This window comes from Fringilla coelebs (genome assembly GCF_963513975.1).
Source record: "Fringilla coelebs genome assembly, chromosome: 32".
In the NCBI taxonomy this organism is placed as follows: Eukaryota; Metazoa; Chordata; class Aves; order Passeriformes; family Fringillidae; genus Fringilla; species Fringilla coelebs.
In genome coordinates this window covers 1,519,693-1,539,802 of record NC_140058.1, presented here as the reverse complement: position 1 = coordinate 1,539,802, position 20,110 = coordinate 1,519,693, and the positions used below count along the sequence as shown (strand labels likewise).

The 20,110-nt window shown below is 61.7% G+C and overlaps 2 protein-coding genes across 4 annotated transcripts; one reads left to right on the top strand and one right to left on the bottom strand.

The window, feature by feature from the left end:
- Positions 1-15: 15 nt before the first annotated feature.
- TRMT1 (tRNA methyltransferase 1) lies at positions 16-7,976 on the bottom strand. 3 transcript variants are annotated; one of them, XM_084223859.1, is made up of 17 exons: positions 7,911-7,976; positions 7,291-7,506; positions 6,268-6,323; positions 6,063-6,178; positions 4,671-4,858; positions 3,429-3,544; positions 3,247-3,359; positions 3,013-3,161; positions 2,849-2,932; positions 2,664-2,733; positions 2,449-2,583; positions 2,256-2,341; positions 1,201-1,309; positions 1,029-1,105; positions 807-926; positions 453-564; positions 16-108 (listed from the first exon to the last, which is right to left on the bottom strand). In XM_084223859.1, exons 2-17 carry the CDS (start codon positions 7,482-7,484, stop codon positions 28-30), a joined length of 1,806 nt encoding a protein of 601 aa, XP_084079985.1. In that variant the 5' UTR covers positions 7,485-7,506; positions 7,911-7,976; the 3' UTR covers positions 16-27. The 3 variants fall into 3 exon arrangements, with proteins under 3 accessions (XP_084079985.1, XP_084079984.1, XP_084079986.1); XM_084223858.1 differs by having other exon boundaries at positions 7,291-7,531; positions 7,911-7,972; XM_084223860.1 differs by lacking the exons at positions 4,671-4,858; positions 6,063-6,178; positions 6,268-6,323; positions 7,291-7,506; positions 7,911-7,976 and adding an exon at positions 4,200-4,591.
- Positions 7,977-9,393: 1,417 nt separating this feature from the next.
- NACC1 (nucleus accumbens associated 1) lies at positions 9,394-19,538 on the top strand. Its single transcript, XM_084223914.1, has 7 exons — positions 9,394-9,485; positions 11,920-12,304; positions 14,375-14,927; positions 16,119-16,295; positions 17,238-17,343; positions 17,422-17,519; positions 19,145-19,538. Exons 2-7 carry the CDS (start codon positions 11,939-11,941, stop codon positions 19,402-19,404), a joined length of 1,560 nt encoding a protein of 519 aa, XP_084080040.1. The 5' UTR covers positions 9,394-9,485; positions 11,920-11,938; the 3' UTR covers positions 19,405-19,538.
- The last annotated feature ends 572 nt before the right edge of the window (positions 19,539-20,110 follow it).

Below are 20,110 nucleotides of genomic sequence, written 5' to 3'. Positions count from 1 at the left end.
ATTTCACAATTTCCCCCCGAATTTGGGTCAGGTTTCTTTTAATGGGGAGGGGGCGGTGGTGGGGGGCTCGTGGGAGTAGCAGCACTGCTCGCCTTGGGGACAGGTGCCCTGTGAGGGGTAAAAGGGGGGGTTAAACCTGCCTCAGAACCCCCCCTCTGCGTTCACAGACCCCCCCTCTGCATTCACAGACCCCCCCTCTAATTCCTGGACACCCCCCCAAAATTTCCCAAACCCCCTCCCCATATTTCCAGCCATCCCCCCCTCTTTATTTCAACCCCCACTTTTATTCCCCATTTTATTTCTCCCTTTATTTCCTGGATCCCCACCTCATTCCTAGACCCCCCCCTCTATTCCCACCCCCCCCACCTGTTTTAGGGATCCCCCCATATTTTGGGGACCCTCCCCCCGTATTTTGGGGACCCTCCCCCCGTATTTTGGGGACCCCTCCCCACCTCCTTGAAGCGTTTGCAGGGGAATTGTTTCAGCCCTGCCCCGTCCTGGCGCTGCCTCCTCTTGTTCTGCAGCCTCTCCCTCTTCTCCTGCAGGGAGGGGGCGATGCCCCCCCTGGAAAAGCCAGCAATGAGCTGGGGACCCCTCCCCAAAAAAGGGGAGAGGGCGAGGGGCACCCCCAAAACAGAGCAGGGCTCGGGGTTCATCCCTTCCCCTTTTTTTAGGGGGGTTTGTGCCCCACCCTGAGTGAAAAAAGAGGGGAATGTCCCCCTTAAAGAGGGTGGGGGGCACCTGAACCCCCTTAAAAAGGGTGGGGGGCACCCGAACCCCCCAAACCGGCCCCCCCCAGGCCTCACCCTGGCTTGGCCCTGGCCTTGGGACCCCAAAAAGCTTCGGGGTTCTCGGGGAATCGCTTCAAGCCGCGCTTACGGGAGCTGGGGTTGGCGTCCTCGTGGAGGGCAAAGGAAGCCTGGAGCCTGGGAAAGGGGGTAAAGGAGGGGGTTTAGGGGGTCTGGGGTCTCACAAAATGGGTCTGGGGTCCCCCCAAACCCCACTCCGGGGAGGGGGGGGGTTCCTACGTGGGCTCCACCGAGAGGATCCGGGCGGCCGGGCTGGAGTCCGGGAGCCGCTCCAGCTTCACCGGGTGGAGCTTGGCCTGGAAAGGAGGAAAAATTGGGAAAAGGGGGTGGGAAAAGGGGGGTTCAGCCCCCCCCCAAGCGCGGGCAGGGGTCCCCCGAGCCCCCTCCTCACCCAGCAGCGCATGATGTCCCAGAGCGCGGCCGGCGGCGCGTCCGTCTTGACGGCGTTGCGGCAGGCGTGGGACAGCGAGACGCGGAACCCCGCGTGCAGCAGGGCTGATCTGGGGGGCACAGGGGGTTTGGGGGGTCCCTGAGGGGGTTGGGGGGGCCCTGAGGGGGTTTGGGGGAGCCAGGATGGAGTTCGGGGGGGCAAGGATGGGGTTTGGGGGAGTCAGGACGGGGTTTGGGGGGTCCCTGAGGGGTTTGGGGGGACAGGACGGGGCTTGGGGGGACCAGGACGGGGCTTGGGGGGTCCCTGAGGGGGGTTGGGGGGGCCAGGACAGGGCTTGGGGGGCCCCTGAGGGGGTTTGGGGGGGCCAGGACAGGGTTTGGAGGGGCCAGGATGGGGTTTGGGGGGGCCCTGAGGGGGTTTGGGGGGGCCAGGATGGGGTTTGGGTGGTCCCTGACGGGGTTGGGGGGGCCAGGACGGGGTTTGGGGGGTCCCCAAGGGGGTTTGGGGCTCCCAGTAGGGGTTTGGGGGGGTCCCCAAGGGGGGTTGGAGGGTCCCTGAAGGGGTTTGAGGTGACTCTGAGGAGGTTTTGGGGGCCAGGATGGGGTTTGGGGGGTCCCCAAGGGGGTTTGGGGCTCCCTGAAGGGGTTTTGGGGGGGCCAGGTTGGGGTTTGAGGAGACTCTTGAGGAGGTTTGGGGGGCCAGGACCGGGTCTGTGGTTCCCTGAATGGGTTTTGGGGGTTCCAAGGTAGGTTTGAGGGGTCCCTAAAGGGGTTTGAGGGGCCCTGAAAGGGTTTGGGGGGTCCCTAAAATAGTTTGGGGGTCCCAAAAGGGGTTTGGGGTTCCCAGAGAGGGTTTGAGGGGCCCAGGACAGAATCTGTGTTTCCCTGAGAGGTTTTGGGAGTCCCTGAGGTGATTTAGGGGCTCCCTGAGGAGGTTTCAGGGGATGCAGGAGGAGGTTTGAGGGGTCCCTAAAGGGGTTTGAGGGGTCCCTAAAGGAGTTTTGGGGTTCCCTGAGATGGTTTTGGGGTTCCCCGAGGGGGTTTTGGGGTGCCCACCTGAGCTGCAGCAGCGACGGCGTGTTGCTGCGGATGGTGCTGCTCAGCCCGTCCAGGGTGTAGTACAGGGGGACATCGCTCAGCTCCTGCCCCGCCAGCACCCCCAAAATCACAGCCAGCCCCAAACCCGGGGTGTCCCCACCCCATGGGGGTGTCCCCCCCGTCCCTGTCCCCTCCCTGTCCCCGGTGTCACCTCGGCGATGACGCTCAGCATCCCCCGCATGCGCGGCTCCGTCGAGAAGCGCCCGGGGCTCCTCTCCAGCGCCGCCAGCACCCCCTCCACAAAGGTGGGGTCGTGCAGGGGCTCAGCCCACACCGGGCCCCCCACCTTTAGAGAGGGAAAAAAAGGGGGTTCAGGGGTTTATTTTTGGGGGGGTGCTGAGATTTTGAGGAGGGGGCTGCCCGTACCTGGTGGCGCTGCTGGCAGAACTCGCAGGTGGGACCCACGGGCGGCCCCGTGGCTGGGCTGTACTTGAAGCTGAAAAGGGGTGGATGGGATCAAAAACCCCCCAAAAAAATCGTGGGGACCCCCCCAAAAGGTCTTGAGGCACCCCAAAATGGCTCTGGGTGGGGATGGGGGGTGGATGCTGTACCTGCTGCCGTGGCTGCTGGCCCTGCCCAGGCGCTGCAGGTGGTGCGAGCCGCACCCCACGCAGTGGAACACCAGCGCCTGCTTGCTGCGGTCGGGGGGGAACAAACGGGGTTGGGGCGGGTTTGGGGGCGCACAGAGACCCCCCCAAAACGCCCCCAGACTCACCTGGCCGAGGCCTTGACCTTGGCCTGGCCCGTGAAGACCCTGACGAAGACGCGCACGTAGAAATCGGCGCTGACCGACAGCAGCGGCACCACGAAGCGCTGGTAGCAGTTGGCGCGCAAGTCCAGGCTGTGCAGGACGATCCTCAGGGCCTGCCAGGTGACAAAGGGACACAAAAGTGACACGGGCCACCCCCTGAGACCCCCCCCAAGAGCAGGGGACCCCCCCAGCACTGACCATCTCGTGGCAGAACTTGCCCTTGAGGGACACGGCGCCGTATTTGCTGTAGCAGGTCTCGGCGCTGTTGCCGGCCATCACCGCCATGTCCGTGCAGGTCACGCACAGCAGCCCTGGGGAAATCGGGGTTCAGGGGGGGTTTGGGGGGTCCCGGGGAGGTTTGGGGGTCCCCCCGGACTCACCCCCCTCGCTGACGGCCTGCACGGCCGCGTCCAGGAAGGGCGCGGGGCTCCCGTAGGGGTCCAGGTCGATGACGTCGAAGGGTTCGCGCTGGGCTTTGCTTTGGTACATCAACATCCTGGGGGGGACGTGGGGGGTCCCCAAAGACCCCCCCAGATCCTCAGCACCGCTTTGGGGAACCCCCCAGGACACCCACAGAGTTTGGGGTCCCCTCAGTGCAGTGCCAGCTTGGGGGGCAGGGGGGTCCCTGACACCGCGTGGGGACATCGGGGCAAATTCGGGGGGGAAAAAGGGTTTGGGGACCCCCCCAGAGAGCCCAGAGTGGGGCAGGGGGTGTCGGGGTGCCCATGGGGACACTCTGGGGACACTTTGGGGACACTGCCAGCAAAGCTCCAGGCAGTGCCAGGGGTCGGCCCTGATCCCAGCGGGGTCTGGGGTCACCTGGGGTGATCCTAATTGGGGTCTGGGGTCACCTGGGGTGATCCCAATGGGATTTGGGGTCACTTGGGGTGATCCTAATTGGGGTCTGGGGTCACCTGGTGTGATCCCCCTGGCATTTGGGGATTTGGGGTCACCTGGGGTGATCCTAATTGGGGTCTGGGGTCACCTGGTTTGATCCCCCTGGGATTTGGGGTCACCTGGCACAATCCCTATGAGGATTTGGGGTTACCTGGTATGATCCCTATGAGAGTTTGGGGTTACCTGGCACAATCCCTACGAGAGTTTGGGGTTACCTGGTGCCATCCCAAGGGGGTTTGGGGCTGGGGGCTCACCTGGCGTCGGCCAGCCGGGGCGTGACGAGCCCCCCGACGCCGTTACCTGGGGTTACCTGGTGTGATCCTGATGGGGTTTGGGGTTACCTGCTGCGATCCCAATGGGGTTTGGGGTTACCTGGTGCCATCCCAATGGGGTTTAGGGTCACCTGGTGTGATCCCTATGAGAGTTTGGGGTTACCTGGTGTGATCCTAATGGGATTTGGGGTTACCTGGTGTGATCCCAATGGGGTTTGGGGTTACCTGGGGTGATCCTAATGGGATTTGGGGTTACCTGGTGTGATTCCCCCTGGGATTTGGGTCTGGGGGCTCACCTGGCGTCGGCCAGCCGGGGCGTGACGAGCCCCCCGACGCCGTTACCTGGGGTTACCTGGTGTGATCCTAATGGGATTTGGGGTTACCTGCTGCGATCCCAGTGGGGTTTGGGGTCACCTGGTGCCATCCCAGTGTGATTTGGGTCTGGGGGCTCACCTGGCGTCGGCCAGCCGGGGCGTGACGAGCCCCCCGACGCCGTTCCGGGCCACGTTCCGCGCCATCAGCTCGGTGGCCCGCGGGGAGCGGTCGCTGGCCACGACGGCCCCGAGCCCCGGCACCTCCCGGGCGAAGCGCACGGAGCGCAGCCCCGAGGCTGCCAGCGCCTCCAGGACACGCAGCCCGCCCTGGGGACAGGGGACACCCCGAGATCACCCTGGGGAACCCCGAAATCAACCTGGGGAACCCCAAAATCACCCTGGGGAACCCCAAAAATAAACCTTGGGGACACAGGAAACCCCAAAATCACCCTGGGGAACCCCAAAAATAAACCTTGGGGACACAGGGAATCCCAAAATCACCCTGGGGGGACAGGGGACCCCAAAATCACCCTGGGGAACCCCAAAAATAAACCTTGGGGACACAAGGAACCCCAAAATCACCCTGAGGAACCCCAAAAATAAACCTTGGGGACACAGGGAATCCCAAAATCACCCTGGGGGGACAGGGGACCCCAAAATCACCCTGGGGAACCCCAAAAATAAACCTTGGGGACACAAGGAACCCCAAAATCACCCTGAGGAACCCCAAAAATAAACCCTAGGGACACAAGGAATCCCGAAATTCACCCTGCGGGGACAGGGGACCCCGAAATCACCCTGGGGAACCCCAAAAATAAACCCTGGGGACACAGGGAACCCCAAAAATAAACCTTGGGTACACAGGGAACCCCAAAAATAAACCCTAAAGGGTCAGGGAACCCCTAAAATCACCCTGGGGGACACAGGGAATACCAAAAACCATCCTGGGGGGACACGGGGAACCCCAAAATCATCGTGGGGGACATGGGGAACCCCAAGATCACCCTGAGGGGACACAGGGAATCCCAAAATTCACCTTGGGGGGACACAGGGAACCCAAAATTCACCCTGGGGGGACACGGGGAACCCCAAAAATCACCCTGGAGGAACACAAGGAACCCTGAAATTTACCCTGGGGGGTCAGGGAACCCCAAAAATCACCTTGGGGGGACACAGGGAACCCCAAAATCCACCCTGGGGAGGGTCAGCGAGGCCAGGGACCCCCCCCAAGGGCACTGGAAGGGGTCAGGGGGGCCCTGAGACCCCCACAGGAACATGGGGAGGGGGTCAGGGGGGCCCTGAGACCCCCATAGGGGCATGGGGAGGGGTCAGGGGGGCCCAGAGACCCCCAAAACCACCCCAGGGGGGGCACAGGAAGGGTGAGGGCCCCCCAAAACCCCCCCAAGGGACACAAGGGGGGCTCAGGACCCCCCTGAGGGGGCACAAGGACACCCAAACCCCCCCCTGCAGGGTTGGGGGGGGGTCAGGGGACACCCAGGATCCCCCCCAGGACCCCCAGACCCCTCCCCACCTCGCAGGCCTCTCCCGGCCGCGCCGTCCGCGGGGTCTCGGGGGCTCCCGGGGGGTCCCCGGCCTCGGGGGGGCTTTGGGGGCTCCCCCCCGGCTCCTCCTCGCCTGGAAGGACGACTGGAAAGGAGGGGGGGGGTGAGGGGACCCCCAAAAGGGCTCTGGGGTGGGGGGAGGGAAGGAGGACCCCCCCCCCAAATGCTCTGTACCCCGAATTCCTTTGGGGCGCAGCCAGAGCCGGGCGAACTCCGTCAGGACGGCGCAGCTGGGGGGGAAAAAAGGGGGGTCAGGGACCCCTGGGGGGGGGAGACACCCCAAAAACCCCCCTGGGTGGGGGAGACACCCCAAAACCCCCCTGGGGTGGGGGGAGACACCCCAAAAACCCCCCTGGGGTGGGGAGGCACCCCAAAAACCCCCCCCGGGGCAGCCCAGAACCCCAAAACACCCCCAGAACCCCCCCAGGGCAGCCCAGAACCCCAAAACCCCCCCAGGGCAGCCCAGAACCCCAAAACACCCCCGGGATTATCCCAGAACCCCCCCAGGGTCACCCCAAAATCCCCCCAGAGGCCCCTCAGAGCCCCCCAGGATGCCCTCAGGACCCCCCCAGAGCTCCCCAAGCCACCCCAGAGTGCCCCCAGAGCCCCCCAAGACCCCCAGAGCCCCCCAGGACTCTCCCCAGAGCCCCCAGATCACTCCCAACTGCCCCCAGAGCCCCCCAGGACCCCCTCAGAGCAGCCCAAACCCCCACCAGAGCCCCCCAGAACCCCCCCAAAGACCCCCAGGATCCTCCTCAGAGCCCCCCAAGGCCCCCAGAGCCCCCCAGGACCCTCCCAGACCTCCCCAATCCCCCCAGGACCCTTCTCAGAGACCCCCAGCGCCCTCCAGGACCCCCCCAGAGCCCCTCAGATCCCCCCAGGCCCCCCCAAATCCTCCCCAGGACCCTCCCAGACCTCCCCAAGCCCCCCAGGACCCTTCTCAGAGACCCCCAGTGCCCCCCAGATCGCCCCAGATCCCCCCAAATCCTCCCCAGGACCCCCCTAGATCCCCCCAGGCCCCCCAGGACCCTCACTCAGAGACTCCCAGGACCCCCCAGAGCCCCTCAGGCCCCCCCAAATCCCCCCCCAGGACCCTCCCAGATCTCACCAATCCCCCCAGATCCCCCCAAATGCCCCCCAGGACCCCCCGGATCCCCCCCAGGACCCCTCCAAGCCCCCCAGGACCCCCCGGCTCACGTCAGGTCTCGGTTGAAGCCCTGCACGGGGTTGTAGAAAACCTCGTTGCCGTTGGGGAAGACGATGGTGGCGCGGCCCTCGGTGATCAGCGTCTCACCGGCACCGGCACCGGCACCGGGGGGGCTCCCCGCGCTCTCCGGGGGTCCCGCCGACCCCTCGGGGGTCGCCAGGCCGTTGGGGGAGGCGCCGTCCATGGCGGGGGGCGGCCGGGGGGCTCTGCAGAGGGTCCTGAGTGCGGTGGCTGCGGCGGGGGGGGGTCACGGGATCACCGGGGGGGTCACGGGATCACCGGGGAGGTCACGGGATCACCGGAGCCGTTTTGGGGAGAAAACGGCGGAATTTGGGCTCGGCCCCGGAGGGCGGGAAAAGGGCAGGAGAGCCCCCGCTGGAAATGGGGAGGAAGAGGAGGGGAATGGGAGGAAAACCCCCGGGGGAAGAGGGAGGCACCCCCCCCCCTCAATAACCGGCACCGGGGGTCGCACCGAGCGCCCCCCTCCCCAGCACGCGGCAAGGCCGGGGGAGGGACAGAAACCCCCGGTGTGTCCCCCCCCGAGCCCTCCGGGGCTCTCCTTGTCCCCCCCCCGTCCCCTCGGTGCCGTCGGGGTCCCCCCCGGGCTCACCCGCGCGCGCCGCGCCGCGCATCCCCTCACATGGGCGCCGCCATCTTGGGGCGCAAAGGATGCCGGGATACACCGGGGCAGTGCTGCCGCAAAGGGTGCTGGGATATAGCGGGGCATTGCTGCCGCAAAGGGTGCTGGGATATACCGGGGCATTGATGCCGCAAAGGCTGCTGGGATATACCGGGGCATTGCTGCCGCAAAGGATGCTGGGATATAGCGGGGCATTGCTGCCGCAAAGGCTGCTGGGATATACCGGGGCATTGCTGCCGCAAAGGATGCTGGGATATACCGGGGCATTGCTGCCGCAAAGGGTGCCGGGATATAGCGGGGCAGTGCTGCCGCAAAGGCTGCTGGGATATACCGGGGCATTGTTGCCGCAAAGGATGCTGGGATATAGCGGGGCATTCGTGTCGCAAAGAACGCTGGGATATACCGGGGCATTGCTGCCGCAAAGGGTGCTGGGATATATCGGGGCATTTTGCAGCCAGGGCTGCCGGGATATAGCGGGGCATTGCTACCGCAAAGCATGCTGGGATACACCGGGGCATTACTGCCTCAAAGGCTTCTGGGATATACCGAGGCAGGGCTGCCGCAAAGGCTGCCGGGATATACCGGGGCGTTACTGCCCCTGGACCCCCCCCCAGAGCGCCCAAAGCCCCCCAGGACCCCCCCAAGCCCCACGGCCCCGGGATCGCCCCCGACCCCTCCGAGGTCGCCCCGCCGTTGGGGAAGCTCCGTCCGTGGCGGGGGCACCGGGGGTCGCTGCAGAGGGTCCCGAGTGCGGGGTCATGGGGCGGGGGGGGTCACGGCAGCACCGGAGCGGTTTTGGGGAGAAAACGGCGGAATTTGGGCTCGGCCCCGGAGAGCGGGAGAAGGGGAGGAAGAGGCGGGGAATGGGAGGGGGGGAGGACACGGAACCCCCGTGAGAAGGGGGAGACCCTCCCCCTCAAAAACCGGGATCGGGGGTCGCACCGAGCTCCCCCCTGCCGCCCCGTCCCCAGCACGTGGCAAGGCCGGGGGCGGGGGCTAAACCCCCGGTGTGTCCCCCCGAGCCCTCCGGAGCTCTCCTTGTCCCCTCCCGTCCCCTCCGTGTCCCCTCCGTGTCCCCCCACCGCTCTCCCGCGCGCGCCGCCCCGCGCCGCCTCTCACATGGGCGCCGCCATCTTGCGCCGCTCACGTGACCACGGCGGCCGCGCAGGGTCAGAAAACCTCCGCCCTCCGCTCCGAATCGCCACCCCGCGGCATCGCCCGCCGGCGGCGCGGGGAGGCACCGATCCCGCCCTACCCGTCCCGCGGGGCGCGGTGCGCCAGCACCCCGCACCTTTCCCCCGCGCTCCCCGCGCCTTCCCCGCGCCTTCCCCGCTCGTTTTCCGCCTCTCCCGCCCGTTCAACCCAGCGCGGTCGGCGGGCGGCGCGGGTGGACGATTCGGCGCTCGGCTGGTCGCGCAGGCGCGAGCGGCGCGCTCGGCGCTCGGCCGGTCGCGCCTGCCGCACAATGAATGGCCGCTGAGCGCGGCGGCCCCGGCAGCGGCTCCGGCAGCGGCCGCGGCCCCAGCGCAGCGCCCCCGGCCCCCGGTAAGGCACGGACCGCCCCGCCGCCCCGAACCGGCCCCGTGCCCCTCGCACCGCCTCCCCGCTGCTCCGCTTCCCTCCCCCACCGGGCCCGGTAAACCCCCCCCGCCCGTTCCCCCGGGCCTGCGGCGCCTCCCGCCCCCCCCCGCCGCGCCGGGGATCCCCCGGTTCCCCCGGGGTGACGCCGCCACCGCCGCTGCCGGGAATGGGGGGGGCTGTGTCCGTGCCCCCCCCCACCCCAGTGCGGGGATTGGGTTCCCCCCTCCCCCCCCCCCATTGCGGACCCCCCTGGGTTGGGAGTTTTGGGACCCCCCCCCAAAATTTGGGGTCCCCCCGGTGTCACCCCGGAGGACTCGGGGGTCCCGTCCCTCCCCTGCTGGGCACGGGGGGGCTCCGCTGTCCCCAGCCCAGGGAGGGGGGGGGTCCCTTTGGGTGACCCCCACCCCACCCCCACCCCGTGTTTTGGGGTCTCTCTGCTCCTCCCCCTCCCCCAGCTGGGGGATTCACCGACTCCCCCCCAAAATTTGGGGACCCCCCCCCATTTCCCCTCTGGGGTCTCCCCATGCACCCCCCAGCCCCGGCTAAGGCTCGGGGGGGGGGGGAAGGGGTGTCCCCCCAAACCCTGCGGCCCCGAGGGGGGGTCTGTCCCCTGTCCCTGTCCCCATGTGTCCCCCCTGTCCCCACACCCCAACACCCCCAATGTCCCCAACACCTCTGCTGTCCCCCATTGTCCCCAACGCCCCCCGATGTCCCCAAACACCCCCTGTTGTCCCCCCTCTGTCCCTGCTGTCCCCAACGCCCCCCAGTGTCCCCCCAATGTCCCCAACCCCCATCTGTCGCTGCTGTCCCCCCACACCCCAGCTCCCCCCAATGTCCCCCCAGTGTCCCCAACGCCCCCGTGCTGTCCCCCCACTGTCCCCGTTGCCCCCCAATGTCCCCAACACCCCCGTTGCCCCCCAACGTCCCCCCAGTGTCCCCCCAGTGTCCCCAACGCCCCCTCTGTGTCCCCACAGGCCCCTCCTGGCGCCCGCCATGGTGCAGACAATGGAGATCCCCAACTCTCCCCAATGTCCCCACACTGTCCCCAATGTCCCCAACGCCCCTCTCTCTGTCCCCAGGCCCCTCCCGGCGCCTGCCATGGCGCAGACACTGCAGATGGAGATCCCCAATCCCCCCACTGTCACCAGTGTCCCCAATGTCCCCCCAATGTCCCCCAATGTCCCCAATGTCCCCAATGTCCCCAACTCCTCTCTCTGTCCCGGCAGGCCCAGCCCGGTGCCCACCATGGCGCAGACAATGGAGATCCCCAATCCCCTCTCTGTCCCCATTGTCCCCACTGTCCCCAATGCCCCCTGTGCTGTCCCCAATGTCCCAATTGTCCCTCTCTGCCCCCCAGGCCCCGCCCGGCGCCCGCCATGGCGCAGACGCTGCAGATGGAGATCCCCAATCCCCTCTCTGTCCCTGCTGTCCCCAATGTCCCCAATGTCCCCAATCCCCTCTCTGTCCCTGCTGTCCCCAATGTCCCTGCTGTCCCCAATGTCCCCAATGTCCCAATTGTCCCCTCTCTGTCCCCAGGCCCCGCCCGGCGCCCGCCATGGCGCAGACGCTGCAGATCCCCAATCCCCTCTCTGTCCCCAGCTCCCCCCAATGTCCCCCCAGTGTCCCCAATGTCCCCAATGTCCCCTGTTGTGTCCCCCCAGGCCCCGCCCGGCGCCCGCCATGGCGCAGACGCTGCAGATGGAGATCCCCAATCCCCTGTGCTGTCCCCAATGTCCCCAATGTCCCCAATCCCCTCTCTGTCCGCAATGTCCCCAATGTCCCAATTGTCCCCTCTCTGTCCCCAGGCCCCGCCCGGCGCCCGCCATGGCGCAGACGCTGCAGATGGAGATCCCCAATGTCCCCAATCCCCTCTCTGTCCCTGCTGTCCCCAATGCCCCCTGTGCTGTCCCTAATGTCCCCAATGTCCCCTGTTGTGTCCCCCAGGCCCCGCCCGGCGCCCGCCATGGCGCAGACGCTGCAGATGGAGATCCCAATCCCCTTTCTGTCCCCAATGTCCCCATTGTCCCTACTGTCCCCAATGTCCCCAATCCCCTCTCTGTCCCTGCTGTCCCCACTGTCCCCAATGTCCCCAATGTCCCCTCTCTGTCCCCAGGCCCCGCCCGGCGCCCGCCATGGCGCAGACGCTGCAGATGGAGATCCCCAATGTCCCCATTGTCCCCCCAATGTCCCCAATGTCCCTCTGTCTGTCCCCAGGCCCCGCCCGGCGCCCGCCATGGCGCAGACGCTGCAGATGGAGATCCCCAATGTCCCCAATCCCCTCCCTGTCCCCAATGTCCTCACTGTCCCCAATGTCCCCAATCCCCTCTCTGTCCCTGCTGTCCCCACTGTCCCCAACGCCCCTCTAATGTCCCAATTGTCCCCCTCTCTCTGTCCCCAGGCCCCGCCCGGCGCCCGCCATGGCGCAGACGCTGCAGATGGAGATCCCCAACTTCGGGAACAGCATCCTGGAGTGCCTGAACGAGCAGCGGCTGCAGGGGCTGTTCTGCGACGTCTCGGTGGTGGTGAAGGGGCACGCCTTCAAGGCGCACCGCGCCGTGCTGGCCGCCAGCAGCTCCTACTTCCGAGACCTGTTCCACAGCTCCAAGAGCGCCGTGGTGGAGCTGCCGGCCGCCGTGCAGCCCCAGAGCTTCCAGCAGATCCTCAGCTTCTGCTACACCGGCCGGCTGAGCATGAACGTGGGCGACCAGTTCCTGCTGATGTACACGGCGGGCTTCCTGCAGATCCAGGAGATCATGGAGAAGGGCACCGAGTTCTTCCTCAAGGTGGGGAGGGGGAGGGGGAGGGGTTTGGGGGGTGGGGGGGGTGATGTTGTGTCGTGTTGCATCGTATCATATCGTATCGTATCATATTGTATCATATCATATCATATATCATATCATATTATACCATATCATATAATACCATATCATATCTCATATCATATCATATATTGTATATAATATATCATATATCATATATCATATATCACATCATATTGTAGCATAATTATATCATATCATGTCAGAATTATATCACATCATATCGTATCATATATCATATATTGTATATCATATATCATATATCACATCATATTGTAGCGTAATTGTATCATATCATGTCAGAATTATATCACATCATATTGTATCATATATCATATCATATCATATCATATCTCATATCATATCATATGTCATATGTCATATGTCATATATCATATATCATTAATATAATATAATATAATATAATATAATATAATATAATATAATATAATATAATATAATATAATATAATATAATATAATATAATATAATATAATACCATGTATCTCATATGTCATATCTCATATATATCGTATATCATATATTGTAGCGTAGTTATATCATATCATGTCATAATTATATCATATCATATATATCATATATCATATATCATATATCATATATCTTATTGTAGCATAATTATATCATATCATGTCATAATTATATCACATTATATCATATATCATATATCATATATCATATATCATATATCATATATCATATATCATATCATATTGCAGCGTAATTATATATCATGTTATAATTATATGATAACACATTATATCATATCACATACTATATATCATATATCATATATCATATATCATATCATATTGTAGCGTAATTATATCATATCATGTCATAATTATATCATAGCACATCATATATCATATATCATAAATCATATATCATATGTCATATCATATTGTAGCGTAATTATATAATATCATGTCATAATTATAACACATTATATTATATTATATTATATTATATTATATTATATTATATTATATTATATTATATTATATTATATTATATTATATTATATTATATTATATCACACTATATTATATCACACTATATTATATCACATTTTATTATATCACATTGTATTATATTATGTCACAATACATTATATGACATATTATATTACATTATATTTCTGGTATATGGTAATATACAATATATCATAATATTAATGCATAATATATGCATAATATAATGGAAGGAGAAAATGATGAATCTGACTCCATGTTGTTAGAAGGCTGATTTATTATAATATGATATGATATGATATAATATGAATATATAATATATGTGTGATATAGTGGAAGGAGGAAATTATAAAGGTGACTCCGTGTTCTTAGAAGGCTATACTATATCATATTATATTATATCATATTATATTGCATCAATCTGTAATGTATGTGTAATATAATATGGTGTATATATATATGTGTATATATAAACACACATATATATATACACATATATGTATATATATATGTAAAATACATATATATATCATAATGCAATATAACAGTAATAAATCAGCCTTCTAACAATGTGGAGTCACCTTCATCATTCCCATTTCCCCCCGACCCGCCAAACCCCCCAATCCCCCTGCCCACCCTCCCAAACCCCCCAATCCCCTTTCCCCCTGCCCCTCCAAACCCCCCAATCCCCCTGCCCACCCTCCCAAAACCCACACTCCCCTTCCCCCTGCCCACCCTCCAAACCCCCTAATCCCCCTGCCCACCCTCCAAACCCCACAATCCCCTTTCCCCCTGCCCCTCCAAACCCCCTAATCCCCCTGCCCACCCCCCAATCCCCTTTCCCCCTGTCCCTCCAAACCCTCCAAACCCCCCAATCCCCCTGCCCACCCTCCAAACCCCATAATCCCCCTACCCACCCTCCAAACCCCACAATCCCTCTCCCCCTCCCCTCCTCCCCTCCCCACCACCCAAACCCCACATCCCCCCTCTCCATTTCCCCACAAAACCCGACGGGGTGTGAATTCCCCCCTTCCCTCAGGTGAGCTCTCCGAGCTGCGACTCGCAGGGGCTGCACGGGGACGAGACGCCGGGCTCGGAGCCGCAGAGCCCGGTGGCGCAGACCTCGGCGGCGCAGGGCTGGCCGGCGGCGCTGCCGCTGGTCTCCCGGGTCAAGACGGAGCAGGGCGAGCCCGACGGCGTGCAGTGCACCTTCGTGGTCAAGCGCCTGTGGGACGGCGCCGCCAAGGACTCCTCCTCTTCCTCCTCCTCCTCCTCGGCCGCCGGCAACGGCAGCAGGAAGATGGCCAAGTTCTCCGAGGCGGCGCCGCGACAGAGCGCGCCCGGTACCGGCGGTACCGGCGGAGGTGGAGGCGGCGCCACCCCGGTGCCGGTGCCCGCCCCCGTAGCGGGCACGGCGGCGGATCAGACCAGCCCCGGGGGCACGTCCAGCGCCTACACCAGCGACAGCCCCGGCTCGTTCCACAACGAGGAGGATGAGGAGGAGGACGCGGGAGAGGAAGGGTCGGACGAGCAGTACCGGCAGATCTGTAACATGTACACCATGTACAGCATGATGAACGTGGGGCCGGCAGGTAGGGGGGGCTCTGGGAGGATTGGGGGGCTCCGGAGAGGGTCCTGAGGGGTCCTGGGGGTCTCTGGTGTGGGAGCAGTTTTGGCAGATCTGTAACATGTACACCATGTACAGCATGATGAACGTGGGGCCGGCAGGTATGGGGGGTCCTGAGGGAATTGGGGGGCTCTGGGAAGGGTCCTGGGGGGCTCTGGGGGGCTCTGGGAGGCTCTGGGGGGCTCTGGTGTGGGAGCAGTTCAGGCAGATCTGTAACATGTACACCATGTACAGCATGATGAACGTGGGGCCGGCAGGTATGGGGGGGTCCTGAGGGAATTGGGGGGCTCTGGGGAGGGTCCTGGGTAGGGTCCTGGGGGGCTCTGGGGGTCCTGGGGGGCTCTGGTGTGGGAGCAGTTCAGGCAGATCTGTAACATGTACACCATGTACAGCATGATGAACGTGGGGCCGGCAGGTATGGGGGCGTCTGGGGGAATTGGGGGGCTCTGGGGGGTCATGGGGGGCTCTGGGGAGGGTCCTGGGGGGCTCTGGGGGGCTCTGGTGTGGGAGCAGTTCAGGCAGATCTGTAACATGTACACCATGTACAGCATGATGAACGTGGGGCTGGCAGGTATGGGGGGGTCTGGGGGGGTCTGAGGGGATTGGGGGGCTCTGGGGGGCTCTGGGAAGGGTCCTGGGGGGCTCTGGGGAGGGTCCTGGGGGACTCTGGTGTGGGAGCAGTACCGGCAGATCTGTAACATGTACACCATGTACAGCATGATGAACGTGGGGCCTGCAGGTATGGGGGGGGTCCTGGGGGGATTGGGGGGGGTCCTGGGGGGCTCTGGGGGGATTGGGGTGCCCTAACCCTAACCCTAACTCCATGCCCGTGTCCCCCTCCCCTGGCAGCGGCAGAGAAGGTGGAGGCCCTGCCCGAGCAGCCCCCCACAGGTGACACCACAAAGGTGACACCACAGACGTGACACCCCAGGGGTGTCAGGGACCCTCAGAGCCCCCTCCCCACACACGCAGAGCCTCGTGCCCACCTCCCCCTCCCCTCCCAGCGGCAGAGAAGGTGGAGCCCTGCCCGAGCAGCCCCCCACAGGTGACACCACAGGTGACACCACAGATGTGACACCCCAGGGGTATCAGGGACCCCCAGAGCCCCCTCCCCACACACTCAGAGCCCCATCCCCGTGTCCCCCTCCCCTGGCAGCGGCAGAGAAGGTGGAGGCCCTGCCCGAGCAGCCGCCCCCCGAGCCCCGGGCCCGCGCCCGCCTGCGGCAGGACCTGGCGTCGCTGCCGGCCGAGCTGGTGACGCAGATCGGGAACCGCTGCCACCCCAAGCTCTACGACGAGGGCGACCCCGCCGAGAAGCTGGAGCTGGTCACCGGTACTGGGACGGACTGGGAGGGGTCTCAGCGGGGGCCTGGGGGGTCGGTTGGGTCTGGGGAGGGGGCGGAGGGAGGCAGGAGGCTCCCCCCGGGGTGGGGATGTGAAATTGCTCCCGCTACGTTTAAAGGATAAAAATTTAAATGATAAAAAAATTTAAGTTATAAAATTGAAATGGCAAAAATTAAATTTTATTTTAGTAATTTTTTAAAAATTTTTAAAATTTATTTTATGATTTAAATTGTATGCGTTGTAAAACCTCCCCTCTGTCCGAATTGCTGTAAAATTTATATTACGTTACATTATATATTATATTATGTTGTATTATATTCCATTATATTATATTATATTATATTATATTCCATTATATTATATTATATTATATTATATTATATTATATTATATTATATTATATTATATTATATTATATTATATTATATTATATTATATTATATTATATTATATTATATTATATTATATTATATTATACTATGTTATGTTATGCTATTATGATATATTATGTTATAATTATATTAATTATCTACAGCATCCCATTGGCAGATGCTCTGCCCAGGGGGAGGAGCCAAGATTTCCTCCCTGGATATAATCTGGAGATCTAGAACATTAATATAATATAATATAATATAATATAATATAATATAATATAATATAATATAATATAATATAATATAATATAATATAATATAATATAATATAATATAATATAATATAATATAATATAATATAATATAATATAATATAATATAATACAATATAACGTAATGTAATGTAATGTAATATAATATAATAATTTCTTAACAGCAGCTAACTGCCACACAGATGGCAAATAGCACACTAAGTATGCAAATATGCAAATCTTGCTGTGCAATCTGGGCATGGGGACCCCACTGACTCCCCTGTCCCCCCTGTCCCCTGTCCCCAGGCACCAACGTGTACATCACGCGGGCGCAGCTGATGAACTGCCACGTCAGCGCGGGCACGCGGCACAAGGTGCTGCTGCGCCGCCTGCTCGCCTCCTTCTTCGACAGGTGAGCCCCCCCCGGGGGTGCCCCCCGCCCCCAGAGAGGCTTTTTGGGGTTCCCAACGGGGTTTTTGGGCCCTGGCAGGAACACGCTGGCCAACAGCTGCGGGACGGGGATCCGCTCGTCCACCAACGACCCCAGCAGGAAACCGCTGGACAGCCGGGTGCTGCACGCTGTCAAATGTGAGGGGGGGGCTTGGGGGGCTTTGGGGGGGCTTGGGGGGGGTGGGGGGAGCCCGGGAGGGGGGGTCAGGGTGGTGGGGAGAAGGGGAGAGGGGTGGCGGGAATGGGGGGGGGAAAGGGGAGAGGGGAGGAAGGGGAGAGGGGGATGCCAGGGAGGGGATGGGGGGGACAGGAGGGACCCCAGAGAGGGGACAGGAGTGACCCCAAAGAGGGGACAGGAGTGACCCCAAAGAGGGGACAGACAAGAGACCCCAGAGAGGGGACAGGGGAGGACAGGAGGGACCTCAGGAAGGGGACAGGAAAGACCCCAGAGAGGGGACAGGGAGGACAGACAGGAGTGACCCCAGGGGGACCCCAAAGAGGGGACAGGAGTGACCTCAGGAAAGGGATGGAGTGGGGGACAGGAGTGACCTTGGGGGGGGGCCAAGGTGGGACCCCAGAGAGGGGACAGGGTGGGACAGGAGTGATCTCAGGGGGACCCCAGAGAGGGGACGAGGTGGGACAGGAGTGACCCCAGAGAGGGGACAGGAAAGACCCCAGAGAAGGGACAAGGTGGAACAGGGGGACCCCAAAGAGGGGACAGGAATGACCCCAGGGAGGTGATGGGGGGACAGGAGTGACCTCGAGGAAGGGACAGGATGGGACCTTGGGGAGGGGACAGGAGAGGGACAGGAGGGACCTCAGGGAGAGCACAGAGGGACCCCAGAGGAGCAGAAAAGTGACACCAGTGAGGCACCGCCCCACATTTCCCACCCAAACCCAGACTCGGGGTGCCCCCTGCCCCTCTCCCTGGGTCCTTGTCCGCCCCCTGCCCCTATCCCTGGGTCCCTGCCCCTCTCCCCTCATTCCTGACTGCCCCCTGCCCCTCTCCCTGGGTCCCTGCCCCTGTCCCCGAATCTCTGCCCGCCCCCCTGCCCCTGTCCCCAGCTCCCTGCCCCTCTCCCCGGGTCCCTCCCACTCTCCCCCATCTCCCTGTCCACCCCCTGCCCCTCTCCCTGGGTCCCTGCCCCTCTCCCGAGTCCCTGCCCACCCCCTGACCCTGTCCCCAGCTCCCTGCCCCTCTCCCTGGGTCCTTGGCTGCCCCCTGCCCCTCTCCCCAGCCCCCTGCCCCTCTCCCGAGTCCCTGCCCACCCCCTGACCCTGTCCCCGGATCCTTGGCCGCCCCCTGCCCCTGTCCCCAGCCCCCTGACCTTGTCCCCATGTCCTTGGGTGTCCCCTGTCCCTGTCCCCAGCCCCCTCCCCCTCTCCCCTCTCTCCCTGCCCGCCCCCTGACCCTGTCCCCAGCCCCCTGACCTTGTCCCCATGTCCTTGGGTGTCCCCTGTCCCTGTCCCCAGCCCCCTCCCCCTCTCCCCTCTCTCCCTGCCCGCCCCCTGACCCTGTCCCCATCTCCCCACCCGCCCCCTGACCCTGTCCCCAGCCCCCTCCCCCTCTCCCCGCGTCCCTGTCCGCCCCCTGCCCCTCTCCCCATGTCCTTGGCCACCCCCTGCCCCTCTCCCCCAGTCCCTTGCTGCCCACTGCCCCTGTCCCCAGCTCCTTGGGCTCCCCCTGCCCCTGTCCCCAGCTCCCTCCCCTCTCCCCATCTCCCCACCCTCCCCCTGACCCTGTCCCCACTCCCCCTCCCCAGTTTACTGCCAGAACTTCGCGCCCAACTTCAAGGAGAGCGAGATGAACGCCATCGCGGCCGACATGTGCACCAACGCGCGGCGCGTGGTGCGCAAGAGCTGGATCCCCAAGCTGAAGCTGCTCATGGCCGAGGGCGACTCCTACACCTCCTTCATCAACGACACGGGCAAGCTGGAGCCCGAGCTGATGGGCCCCGAGCCCCCCTTCGAGGCGGGGGGCCCCGAGCCCGAGGGGGGCCCGGCGGGGGAGGGGCTGCAGTGAAACCCCCCCACCCCACCCCCGCCCGCCCCGTCCTGACCCCCCCCACCCGGGAGTTTGCTCTGAGTGGGGAGGGGGTTGTGCCCTAAAATGAGGAGGGGGTGATCCCCCCCACTAATGCATCTTGTAGGAGTAGGGACCCCTCCCCCCCCCCGGACAGGTGGGGGGTGTTGGGGACACCCCCACCCCACCCCTGAGTGGGGAGGGGATTCCTCCCTAAAATGAGGAGGGGGTGATCCCCCCCACTAATGCACCCTGTAGGAGTAGGGACCCCTCCCCAGACAGGTGAACACCCCCCCTGAATGAGGAGGGGGATTGCAGCCTGAATTGGGGGAGGGGGCTGCAGTGACACCCCCCCCACCCCCAAAAGGGGAGGGGATTGTGCCCTAAAATGAGGAGGGGGTGATCCCTCCCACTAATGCATCCTGTAGGAGTAGGGACCCCTCCCCCCGGACTGGTGGGGGGGGGTGAGGGGTGTAGGGGACACCCCCACCCCTGAGTGGGGAGGGGATTGTGCCCTAAAATGAGGAGGGGGTGATCCCCCCCACTAAAGCATCTTGTAGGAGTAGGGACCCCTCCCCCCGGACAGGTGGGGGGTGTTGGGGACACCCCCACCCCACCCCTGAGTGGGGAGGGGATTGTGCCCTAAAATGAGGAGGGGGTGATCCCCCCCACTAATGCATCTTGTAGGAGTAGGGACCCCTCCCCC